The following is a 13,323-nucleotide window of genomic DNA, read 5'->3' as shown; positions in this document are numbered from 1 at the left end:
TAAGCAAAGTTTGACCGTAGTCATATCACATAGATAAACTGTATGCAGCGTACCTTCATTTCAGTGTAATGAGATTCAGTCATTATATAGCATATATATAATAAAACAGACTTCAACTGAGTTCAATATTTGCATACCATACTAAAGAAAAAAATATTGATATATAATAAATCAGTTAAATAATTTATAACAAATATATTAAAGCAAACAAGTACTCATTTTAATATGCAATCTGAATAAGTCACAAAAGCAAGAAACCTTTTCATATACAGACAACAATTGTAACAAGGAAAATCTTTTAAGAAGCACTTCTCTACATAAAAGACTCTTATCACACCCTTATTCATGTGATACGCAGACCGTATTCAGCTCTTTCTTCAGTTTGATATATGTTGGTATTTGAACAGGTTTTTATCATATTTATTAAACTTACTTAACATTTTTTAGATATATCAATATTCTTGCTAAATGTACTGAGCCAAAGTTAGCTTTAAAACTGTGAACAGCGTCGTTTAGGATAAACGCTTTGTCTACATTTCACTCAGCGTAGCACAATCAACAGAGTGAAAGAAATTGACACTCTCGTCCAATCAGGCAGAGTGTTGCATAAATCTTCCATTTTGATAAATTGTCTATAATGCGTTATCAAGTAGTTTGATTTCCAAACTGAAGTCACGTGGCATAGGTAACGAAAACGAATTTAGACGGCGTTCGCCGAAAAATGATTGTCAGCTAATTGTAGTAAGACAAGAAGTATATGAGGTTTATAAATCGTGTCATTCTATCATCTATCTATTATTTTGCAAATAGCAAAACCAAGCACCACACTTAACAACAATTTAAACGGTTCTCTTTAAAATGTTCACAAAGGTTTCCTAGATGTGCAATTTTGTTTTGTTTTATTCTACGACAAATAATTACAGTAGCGGTCTGGAAGGCACTTCTCTACATAGAAAACTCTAATCACACCCTTATTCATGTGATACGCAGACCGTATTCAGCTCTTTCTGTAAATTGATATATGTTGGTATTTGAACAGGTTTTTTATCATATTTAATCGGCCGATGCTGTGTCAGCTCCCATGGATTCCGGACCCGTAGATTCGAGTAAACCAGAGGACGGCGTACAACTTGTACACGAGATTGCTCACGATGTGCCTGTTTCCGATTCCAGAGGAACTGATAGTGCCAGTCCTTTCACAGAAAATTGTGCTAATAAGGTGTTTACTTTCTGCGAGAAAGTATTGCACCTTACTAACCCAGCATCTAAAATTCGTATTATCAGGGCACATAGAATCGGTAGGCATATTCCAGGTAAAATTAGACCAATTGTAGTGAAATTTGACACCGACTCTAAAATGCTTATCAAAAGTGCGCTAAAACATGTAAAATTACAGTTCACAGACTATAACGTGTCGGAACAGTACCCACAGGAAATAAAGGATCGACGCAATGAACTCATTCCAGTGATGATTCAAGCCAGAAAAGAAGGCAAACGAGCTGTTCTAGTCAGGGATAAGCTGTTTATCAACAATGTTCAATATATGGGTAACAATGCAGCATAGGGGGGTGGAGAAAAGTGTGACAGTTTAAGCATTGTTTCATGGAATATTGAAGGATTAAACTCAAGTATAGATGATGAAGACTTTTTAAATTTTGTCCTAAATTTTGACATCATATTTGTAAGCGAAACATGGCAAAAAAGTACCGTTAATTTTACACTAAACGGATATAAATCTATTTCTTTACCTAGACCTGAGAGTTTAAAATCTAATAGAGGGCACGGTGGAATTTGCTTATTTTATAAAGACAGCCTAAATAGAGGTATTTCAGTACTTGAGATGGACAGTTCTGGGTTTATTTGGGTGAAACTATGTAAAAACTTTTTCGGATTTGATGATGACTTGTATATCTGCTTTGTTTATATACCACCTAGTAACTCTGTTTATTATTTAAATCATGAAATTGGTTTCTATGAATTGTTAGAAAGTAATATTAGAAAATATCAAGAATATGGTAAAGTGTCAGTTATTGGAGATTTAAATGCTAGATGTGGCGAACGGTCGGACACGTTACAAAATACACATGATTATAACAAATACATTCCTTCATTAGAAAAAGATGATTGTGATAATGTATGTTATAACATTCCTACCCGATTTACGATGGACAAAACTGTTAATAACTCTGGTAATAAACTATTAGATATATGTTTATGCGCCGACTTGAAAATTGTAAACGGGCGTATTGGTGATGACGCCGGGGTCGGTAGTTACACATTTATGTCATCTAGCGGTTGTAGTGTGATTGATTATGCACTTATGTCTCATGATTTCTTTCAATACATTAACGATTTCGTTGTTCATGATTTGTATACATGCTCACATCATGTACCTATACAAATTGATTTGTGTGTCAAGAAATCTGTATCACAGTCACATGTAGATGATAAATTTATTGATAAAATATTCTGGAATAATGAAAAAAGTCCTGAATACAAAACATTGATTCACTCAGATTTTGGTAATTTAGAATCTATTGTAAATGATATTTTATCAACAAGTATTGATGTTAATACAGGTATAGACCAGTTTGCTGACATTTTATATAAAAATGCCTACAGTGTTTTTGGTAGGTCTGTAAACATAAACAAATCTAAAAATAAAAGAAAAGTTAAGAGTAAGTGGTTTACGCAAGAATGCGTATCGGCTAGACGTGAATTTCGTTCAGCCAAGGCAGCTTATCGGAAAAATAAATGTGATCATAACAGAAATGTATTACTTGAAAAACGTCGCATTTACCGTTCTTCCAAGCGCAAAGCCCGTGCTAGTTATAAGACCAATCAAAGAAGTAATTTGCACAATCTAGCTACGTCCCAACCCCAACAATTTTGGAAAGAGGTACGTAAACTTAAAGCTAGCAAAGTACAGAATAACAATATTAGTTCTGAAGAATTTTTTAATCATTTTAAGCATATCTACTCTGATGATGACAATTTTAGCAATGAAGATGTTGAGAATGACTTGTTTAACAATGGTGATGGAAATGATATTGAACAACTTGACAGATTATTCACTGTAGATGAAGTATTTAAAGCTATGTCAGAGCTAAAGCGTGGTAAAAGCGGAGGTGTAGACAGCTTAATTCCTGAGATGTTTATTGAGTGCAAAGATATATTTGCACCACTATTATGTAAACTTTTTAACCATATGTATGTACATTGTATCTACCCAGATAGTTGGACAAAAGGCGTTATTGTTCCTGTTCCCAAAAAGGGCAATCCAAATGATGTTAATAATTACAGGGGCATTACTCTTACCAGTATTTTTTCAAAAATATTTTCTACTTTGTTGAATACACGTCTTCGAATATGGGCGGAAGAAAATGAATTGTTGTCAGATTTTCAATTCGGATTTCGAAAAAATAAAAACACTGTTGATTGTATTTATGTTCTAACATCTTTAATTGATAGAGTTATCTCTCATGAAAAGAAAAAACTTTACTGCGCATTTGTAGATTTTCGAAAAGCTTTCGATGTAGTGTATAGAAATGGCATATGGTTTAAATTATTACAATGTGGAGCCTCAACAAGGTTAGTTAAAATGTTACAGAAAATATATGAACAGGTAAAATGTTGTGTAAGAGTAAATGGTGATTATACTGAAAATTTTAATAGTACCAAGGGAGTTAAGCAAGGCGAGCCTTTGTCACCTGTGCTATTCCTGTTCTTTATAAATGATATGTCTCAATATATATATGATAATGCTATAGACCCTGTTTTTATTGATGAACTTAGATTGTTTTTACTACTGTTTGCTGATGACACTGTTTTAATGTCGTATTCTAAGGAAGGCATTCAACGCGCCTTAAATAACTTAAATGCATACTGTTATAATTGGGGAATAAGTGTTAATATAGATAAAACTGTTGTAATGGTATTTAAAAAAGGTAATAGACCTGAAAACATTGAACTATTTTTTAATAACCATAAACTGAATATTGTAACAAATTTTACATATCTTGGAGTAACTTTGTCTTCTAATGGTTGTTATTATCAGGCTCAGAAATCCTTATCTCAACAGGCAATGAAAGCTTTATTTTCTCTTAACTCATTGTTTGATGTTGTTTCTTTCGATGTATCTGAGAAAGTTAAGTTTTTTGATTCGATGATAGCTTCGATTGTAAATTATGGATGTGAAGTTTGGGGCTTTCATAAAGCCCCGGATATTGAAAGGTTACATATGAAATTTCTTAAACAAACTTTACAAGTAAGACAACAAACAACTAATGCTACGATATATGGTGAATTTGGACGAGTTCCAATGAGTGTTATTCGAAAAGTTAGAATTGTAAAATACTGGTTTAAAGTCATAAAAAATACAGACTCAGTTATGTATAAATTATTTAATTTACGTGATGAAAATGGTAATTATACAAACAAGTGGTCTAAAGATGTAAAAAAGCTACTAGATGACACAGGATTTTCATATTTATGGAATAATGTATCAGTGTCAAATACGCAAATACAAAATGTTATAAGGTGTTTATATGACCAGTTCTTACAGCAGTGGTTCTCAGATCTTAGAAACCTACCTAAACTTGTAACATATTGTATGTTTAAAACCGATTTCCAAGTTGAAAAGTATTTGTCATGTGTTAAGAACGATAATTACAGAAATGGATTGTCTAGATTCAGATGTTCAGCTCACAATTTACTTATAGAAGAAGGAAGGCATAGAAATATAGACAGAAATCTTAGATTATGTACAAGGTGTAACATGAATACAATTGAGAATGAATATCACTTTTTGTTAGTGTGTCCATTTTATAGAGATTTACGAAATACCTGTCTACCAAACTATTATTGTCATTGGCCTAATTTGAATAAGTTTAAAACTCTGTTAAGTAATTGCCAGAGTGGTATTGTTAATAAGTTAGCGAAATATATTTATCAAGCATTTGCTTTAAGAGGTTAAATTGCAATTGTGTACTTGTATTACAATTTATACCTATCACCTGTATGTTTGTATGTCTATACATGTATATTCATGCTTTTCTCATATTCTTTATAATTGTTTAACACCGCCATACAGTACTGGCGATGAACATTGTATATGTTTTGCCAAATAAACTATTGAATTGAATATTAAACTTACTTATTATTTTTTAATATATCAATATTCTTGCTAAATATACTGAGCGAAACTTAGCTTTAAAACTGTGAACAGCGTCATTTAGCATAAATTTCACCCAGCGTAGCACAATCAGTAGAGTGAAACAAATAGACACTCTCGTCCAATCAGGCAGTGATGCATAAATCGTTCATTTTGATAAATTATCTATAATGCGTTATCGAGTAGTCTGATTTGCAAACTGAAATCACGTGGCATGGTCACGAATTCGTTCTTAATACGGCATTCACCGTTTCTTACGAAAGATTCGTGAGAAACAAATTCGTACATTTTGCGTACGAAATATGTTCAAAAGTTTTGTAAAATAGACCCCTGTACATCTAATAGTCGTCTATGTACAGTATGGTACTTAGCAAAACGGAGTTTTGACTTAGCAATTCGAAATTTCCACTAAGGAACTAGAAAATTCGACATCTCGATTTATTAAATCGAAATATTTTGCGCTGCGTGCATGGAGCAGGCGGGCCGTAACGTACAGCTCGCATATCCTCAATCATGGGAAAACTTAAGTCCACACTCGACACAATAGCTATAAATTATGATAAAAACACATCCCTGATAAAAACTGTGACTAATTCACACACGATAATGATGATAATGTCGGTGATTTCAACGATGATGTCGGCGTGATTTATCGTAATCATTTTAATGATCTCTGTGAAGATAAACGTTCCTCATTTTATAAACTGCATATTTACTTTTTTGGCTCGACTATTCGAGGAATAGATAGAGCTACTGGATTTATCCTTCGTCGGCGTCTGCGTCTGCGTCCGCGTCCCAATTTGGTTAAATTTTTGTATGAAGGTTTGTACCTCATAACCGCTTGTTGGAATGGATTGAAACTTAACACTTATTCACTGTGATTAACTGACTTACACTGCACAGTTTCAATAACTCTATTTGGGAAATAGATTTTAGTTTTGCGTGCTTTGTTGGCAAATAAAACACGGTTTTGAGTTCAGATGCGAAGTAAACTAATCACGAAGACGTGTTTTATTTGCTAACAAAACACGCAAAACTAAAATCTGTTTCCTTTTTAACACGTTCGAATTACACCAAGAATGGTTACTAATCTGGAATTAAATGCGGCTTTAAATACGAGGGAGTAAACCGGAATTGCATTGTATGTCATTTTGCAAAAAGTGTTCTAATCGACAAGACAATACACAGTAAGATCCTTCTTTGTTTATATAAAAGAAAATCTTTAATGTGTTAGAATTTGCTTTTATATTCATTCAGTTGGCAAGGGGTTTAAATATTCGAGCGTTGCAGTCCTCCGACAGCTCTTGTTTTATAAGCATTAGTGTTTGTGGATGTTAAGGCGTTCAGTCGACCATCATCCATTGTTAAAATTTTACTTTAAATACTAGTAAGTCTGTCTCATTTCTTCATTAACTAGAACAGAAGTACCTCAGCATGACTTCTATCAAGTTGGTCAAAATGGTCCCGCTTGTTTGCGGCTTAGGGCCGCTTCATATTCAGGCTCTCATGAATGACTCTCTTGGTGTTTGTAAAATATTGTTCGTGTAAAATAAATGGTATATCAGAATATAACAAAGGGTGAGACCGTCTAGTGGATAACTAAAATCGGGAAAACACGCTAAAAGTTTTCTGTATGCATCATATATTAGTAATACCAATTTGTGGCGGGCGTGTGCATATCCAACGAATTTTGATAATGCACTATTAAAAGGTATTCTGGCTAACGAAGTATAGCGGTGACTACTAAAATTCAGCCGAGTTTTCTAACACTAGTAACTTGATTGTAACAACCCTACATTTGTAGTTGTAAAACAAACAGATCTAGAGGGAAGATGGAAGCATAAACAATGACGCCATGTTTTTTCTTAAACAAATATAATAATATATATCACAACTATGGAGCTCATTTTATTCGAAATAACATTCCACCTGCTATTAAGGGAGTTCTGCGCGTTCGCATAGAAAAATACAATGTAGAATTCGACTGAACCCTATTTTTTTAAAAAAAAATCAGAATATTCATAGGAAATTTGGCAAATAAAAAAGATAGTCTGGGTTGTGTGCTTGATTTTAGCTAGTCTGAATTGAAAAGGTTATACCTCTGACAGGTTACCTCAGACAAGTTTTCATAATGCAAGTAGAGTGAGCTTACAAGTTTGGTAAATTTTTCACAACCAGATTTTTTTTCTACAATGTCGGTTTCAAAAAAGAACTTCTCATACTCGTTAATAAAAAGATGGTGTATTATATGGTGAAATAAAATCTACAGGTTGTTTTTAAGATATTTTACCTATGGTTAAAGAGATCCGCACATTTCAAACTGATTTTAAGGCGTTATTTGGAAGTATTTAACAAGTCAACGTTTTTATCTAATTAAAAAAGCTGGTAATGTTCCGTTTTAAAAATGTACTTTTGGTTTGACATTCATTCATAAAATGATTTCCGTCACCAAATACGGGAGATATTATTCGGATTAATGGCTTTGTGCCATTACCTCCGGTTTATCAAACGTTCAGAACTACCTTAAGTTAACATGGCAGTACCAAAGTATTGATCAAATGAAATGTTATTATTAGTATAAAGGCAGTGTTTGTCAACCATAATAGTGTTACCATTGATATATACTAAATAGAAGTATTATAATTACTACAACAAGTATATTTAGAAACTTTCTTTCTTTGTAATTCAAACTGCATAAACTTGCACAGCCGTCTATCTTCCTCTGCAGAATATTCCAAAGACCCTTTTTAACGCAACACACTGACAAGCAGTGGTGAAACATAAGGTGTCATTTAGCAGAAAAAAAAACACCATAAAATCGTCAGACAAAGCTTCATCCGTCTTCGTTCTCTTCAGTATCTCCGTCATCAACATTTTGCATTTGCCGTGTTGCTTCTGTTGAAATGTATGAGGTGGCTGAAGCAAAGCTTGTCTCTGAATGACTAAGTGTGTCTCTTATCTCAGGTTCATTTGTCGTGAAGTTTTCACTGTGTTGATTTTCACCGCTGACATTTTCAGTGACGTCATCATCTTCTTCATCATTCTGATAAAAATGGTGGGCGGACATTGCGCGACCTCCAGAGTTGCGGTTAACGCACCGGAAGGAGCAACATCTGAACTCGCATGTATACTGGTTCCCTTTTTTATATTTACAGTACGAGTCTGAATGACACTCCATTACTGGCCTGCAGTCGGAGCATCCAAACATAGTGAAATCAAAACGTTTTGACCGGAAAAGGTGTACCAGTGAAAGGGTTTCCTCCCCTTTATTTTTACTAGAATAGCCTTCGGAAGCACCTGAAAAAATAAAGATCATTTGAATATCATTTACTTATCAGAAAGACGTATAATTCTGGTTTTTTTTTATAACCTTTCACAGTTTATTGAAAATATAATTATGTGAATTTTATGATATGAGAAATGACGGATTTTTGGCAATATATATAAAATGTATATAGGTCATAATGCAGTAATTCGGTCAAAAATGTGCTTCCGTGGTGTCGAAAGAAGTCCCTAATAAATAGATCCTAATTTTTCAATTTTTCGCCCATTTGCGCGTAAATCGGGGGCCAAATGGGCATTATTTCACTCGTGGAATGAATTTTCCATAAAATAGGACACTTTTCATGCTAATATTCGCATGTTTTTGAGTTGTTTACTTGAAAACGAAGGTAGGGTGTTTATTTTGCGGACCGCTTTCCGAAATGCGGCAATATGAGGGTACCTGACTTCAGTTGACTTGCATTTCACTGCATACTATTCAACACCCCTTTTTCTTTTCGTTTTCTTGAAGCAAATGTATGGATATCGGAGTGAAAATCTATAAACTGTAACAAAATTGTTCTGAAGTAGCTGAATTTTATATGAAACAAAGGACAATTTCTTTTATTGGTATATAGCCTATATCAGTAGTATTTAGAAAAGCTGTTTGCTCCCTTTGTGTAACTTGATAACTTCACTTTCAAAAAAGATTAACAATATCAATTTAATCGACATGAAGTAGACAAATTAAAGAAATTGCTTTTTATGTGTATATCACGTTTACAGTCTATATATCTTGATATATTACTGCTTCATGAAAAAAAGAATTCGTATTTTACTGTGGGGGTCATAACCCTCTCCTCGTTTAATTTGATAAAAACGTTATAGTTTTTGTAATTCCGCTGCTGTAATTTAAAATTTCGGCCTTTGCATGTGACACTGGAATGTTATTTGTACCTGGTCTAGAAAACCATGACATAGATTTGATGATTAATTAACTTCATTAAATATAATATATTATATGTAACATTAGATATAATTAAATTGATAGAATTCACAATGATGTCGGCAATCTTATTTCATAAAGTACTACTTAGTGTACTTAAGGACAATGTCAGGGCAGTATTCTAAATTAAGGTCATTGCTTCTTGTGTTTACTAAATAAAATTAGGGAATTCGGCAATTTGTATTTATTTTTTTTTTTTGGAATGATTTACTTGATTGTAGTTTTATTTCTTATTTTTTTATTTTGTAAATATTCGGCATATCTTAAATAATGTTATAAATCTTCAGTAGACTTTTTTTGTGAGTCACATCCCTAGTTAACACCAGGGGTGTCAGGCACGAACCGGGATTCGAACACCCTTCAGCCCGCTACAAAAGTTTAAGTTTATCTATTTTAAGGGGTATTTGTCCAAGAATGAATGTGATATTAATTAGGTTATGTGATAGTGTAAATTGTATTTGGTTGTTGTTGTTGTTCAGAGTGCCACATTTAAAATTAATATGTATTATTTGTACTTTGTACTGATCTATATCTTCATGTGCTACCTTCTATAAATATACTTGTTATTATCATTACTATTATTATTATTATTATTATATATCCTTTTGCACCCTAGAAATGTGAAGTGACGTCATTCTGACCTCGGTATCGCAGACGATATTGTAAAATGTTTTCACCAGCCGATAGGTGTTTGGCAATAGTTCTAAAGCCGTTTTTCAGTCTTTGACTGTTCCCCTAATTTCCAAAAAAATGTTTATTACATGTTTTTTTCAGTGAATTGTCTAAATATTAGAGTGAAATATATCTGGTCCATTTCTGTTATTGCATGTGTGGCATAATACCAATATTATTTCTTAACGCTTTCCCGTACCCTTCACACATAAGAGTTTTAGGGTTTTGGTGTGCGGCTTACAAATAACATTTATTCTTTTACCACTTGTACATAATTTTATCTTATTTTAATGTCTGTTCATTGTACTATAAACTGTTTATGCCACTAAGAATTAATTGGTTCATAATACTTATTTTGATTAATGTCTTTCACTTTACTGTCTTTGTTAAGTACTTATAAGATGTTGTTTTTTTTACATTACATGTATTATGTTAGTGGAGCATATGTTAAACTGGCATTTTGAATAAAGTTATTATTATTATTATTATTATTATTATTTGTCACTGGTAATAAACAATAAAATGATGGGTAAATTTATTCAAAACAAGTGTAGTGTGTTTATTAACATATTAAATCAAAACATCCCTCATTCATGACCACCATATCTAACACTCGTGAAATATATTATCTTGCGCTGAAACAAACAAATATCCTCTAGCGACAGCAAATAGTTCACTAACCAGTACGTAAATGAAAGATTTCTCTCTCTCTTTTTTTTTGTTGTTGAAAAATGACGTAAGGTTCAAGTAAAACGAATTGTACGTAAATAATAAAGGGGACTCATTTATATTATAGTCCGGACACAATTCCTTCGTCCTTAATCTAGACCACATGCTGTAGAGTCTTATATAAAAAGTTATTAACCGGGACTTTTGATATCTGTAAGTTCGACACTTAGTAAACAGTGACTGATAGAAAATTTATTACTCAAAGAAAGTTTATGATTTGTTGACCCATTTATAGTTATAACACTTACTATTATTGATAACAACTAACCCAGTGGACTGGTCAGTTTGATGAAAGGTAAAAAGTGGTTTAGTCGAGTGACAGTGCCTTGAGAACTTCATACACAACCACAGTCATGTGCTGTAAAATCGAATTACCCTTATATGTAGAAAAGGACTTAATAAACATTTCGACAAAAATGCACATAGGTACGTGTAGATAATCATTACGATACCCTGCACACATTCTAATAGTATTTAACGATACTCTGCACACATTCTAACAGTATTTAACGATACTCTGCAAACATTCTAACAGTATTTTGGAACGTTCGGAATAATTATTCCAAACTAACAAAATGAAAATAAGTGCGTTGTCATCCCATCGTTATGGGATAAATGATTTATGAGAGAAAAAAACTTCCGATGATACAAAATTAACTTTGAACTAACATGATAATATCTGCATTGTTGAGCACTGCCGACAGCTTTGTTAATAATCGCGGTCGTTTCTGCTGTAAAAATAAGTAAGAGATATTGCCAAGAAAGGAAAAATCGTACGTGAAAAATGCAACCTTTTAGACCAGGAAGTGCATTCAGTTTTACTATATATTCAGTTGCTAGTGGGCATGAATAGTATTCAGTACATTTCATCACCTCTCATGAACAGACTCGATCAAACTGAGTCTGCCACTGTTTTGTTTGGTTGCGTTCCAATTTTCCTAAGGACTAGAAAAAATATATATCAAGACTGACCAAGAGTGCGGCTGCCGCACGACTCTTTTACCCTTATCATGCTGGAAACGATTGATTTTGCCTTTGCGACTAGTGTGGATCATGATCAGCCTACACATCCTTGCAGCAGTCTGATCAAGATCTGCACTGTTCACCATTCAGTCAGTATCTTTTTGGTATGCACCCCTTTTAACAGTTAATGGTACTGTCCAAATTGAAAGATGGACAAGTTCATTCTAGAAATATGCATGGAGCACAACAAATCAAACCAACCCCCCTCCCCCCACCCCGCCTCAAAAAAAAAAAAAAAAAAAAAAAAAAAAAAAAAAAGCTTTTTCGGTTTATTTTTTTTTTTTTTCATTTTGTTAGTTTGAAATATAGGCAATGTAAATGTGTGAGCAGTTATAAGCCTCATCCAACAAGTATTACTTTTAAAAAGCGCTGAAGGTATGAATTTGACCAAAAACGAAATAAAAAAGATAATCAAAATAAACGAAAAATATATATAGTTATATTAAAAAAGATAAGAATTACGTCTTAAAGAATACTGAAATGAAGAAAAAAAATGTAAGTTATACATACCTAATAATAAAATTACAACATCCAGGGATAGTATTGCTAATTTCATTTTTGCAGAAATATCTAGCACGTCCTTCTAGAATATGCGCTTTTTTAACAGAGAGCAAAATATATATATTTGAAGCGACTCTGGTAGTGACTGGTACGTCCTTTAAAAATCGTGCAAAAATTTAGTCCCAGATTTATTCTACATGAGTCATGTGAGTATTTGCAATTTCTATTTTATTTAAATCACATGAAGATTGTCATAGATTATTTGAGCACTTTAACCACAATGTTGAATTTTTAATTATGACTTACACGAAATTAAAGTTTATATAAACAAGTTATTCTAAAGGTTTAAACCTATTTCTTCTATGAAAAAATGTAGACTTTATTCAGATATCGTTAGCCTGAATTTCGAATGTTTTGATAAAGTTGTAGATGAAATTGTAAATTTCAAAATGAGCTTTAAGAGTAAAATTTAATATCGCCCATATTCACCAACAAACTGTAACAGTCAGCAGTGGATTAGCATGGTGAGAATATACTTGAGAACGGCAAACGTTCAATTTGCCATAACTTATTTATACCGCTAAAATTCTGTTTTGCCATCCTTAACTGCAGATCTGCAGAAAGAAGATTCCTGCAAATTTTCTTATTTGACAGTGGCAGAGGAAAATGACGATGTAGATTTTTAAAGCTGGATTAAGTCTTAGTTTCAGACTTCAAACGTTTATGAATACGGGCACAGGTCTTATAAAATATTTTAGTGTAAAACTTTTTTAAAACTTTGAAATACTGGCTTTGCAAAGTGAGACAATAATGGTAGCATCTAAGAATAATCAAAACCAAACATCTAAATTCCGAAGCGTAGGTTTCCATAAATACTCTGTGGCAGTTATAACTTTTTAGCTCATCTGATTTTTTGAAAAAAAATGATGAGTTATTGTCATCACTTGAGCGGTTGTCG

The 13,323-nt window shown here is 32.8% G+C and overlaps 1 protein-coding gene across 1 annotated transcript; it reads right to left on the bottom strand.

Annotated features, from left to right (window-relative positions):
• Positions 1-7,037: 7,037 nt before the first annotated feature.
• On the bottom strand, positions 7,038-12,678 carry LOC123553382 (uncharacterized). Its single transcript, XM_045343109.2, has 2 exons — positions 12,375-12,678; positions 7,038-8,470 (listed from the first exon to the last, which is right to left on the bottom strand). Exons 1-2 carry the CDS (start codon positions 12,418-12,420, stop codon positions 8,007-8,009), a joined length of 510 nt encoding a protein of 169 aa, XP_045199044.1. The 5' UTR covers positions 12,421-12,678; the 3' UTR covers positions 7,038-8,006.
• Between the last annotated feature and the right edge of the window lie 645 nt (positions 12,679-13,323).

Source organism: Mercenaria mercenaria, chromosome 4, assembly GCF_021730395.1.
Source record: "Mercenaria mercenaria strain notata chromosome 4, MADL_Memer_1, whole genome shotgun sequence".
Classification (NCBI taxonomy): Eukaryota; Metazoa; Mollusca; class Bivalvia; order Venerida; family Veneridae; genus Mercenaria; species Mercenaria mercenaria.
The sequence above is the reverse complement of the archived record's forward strand: the minus strand, read 5'-3'. Positions and strand labels throughout refer to the sequence as shown.

Coding starts and splice junctions, on each gene's coding strand:
- LOC123553382 (XM_045343109.2), bottom strand. CDS start 12,420: ATGAAATTAGCAATACTATCCCTGGATGTTGTAATTTTATTATTAG. Junction 8,471..12,374: donor TGTTGTAATTTTATTATTAG/GTATGTATAACT, acceptor TTATTTTTTCAG/GTGCTTCCGAAGGCTATTCT.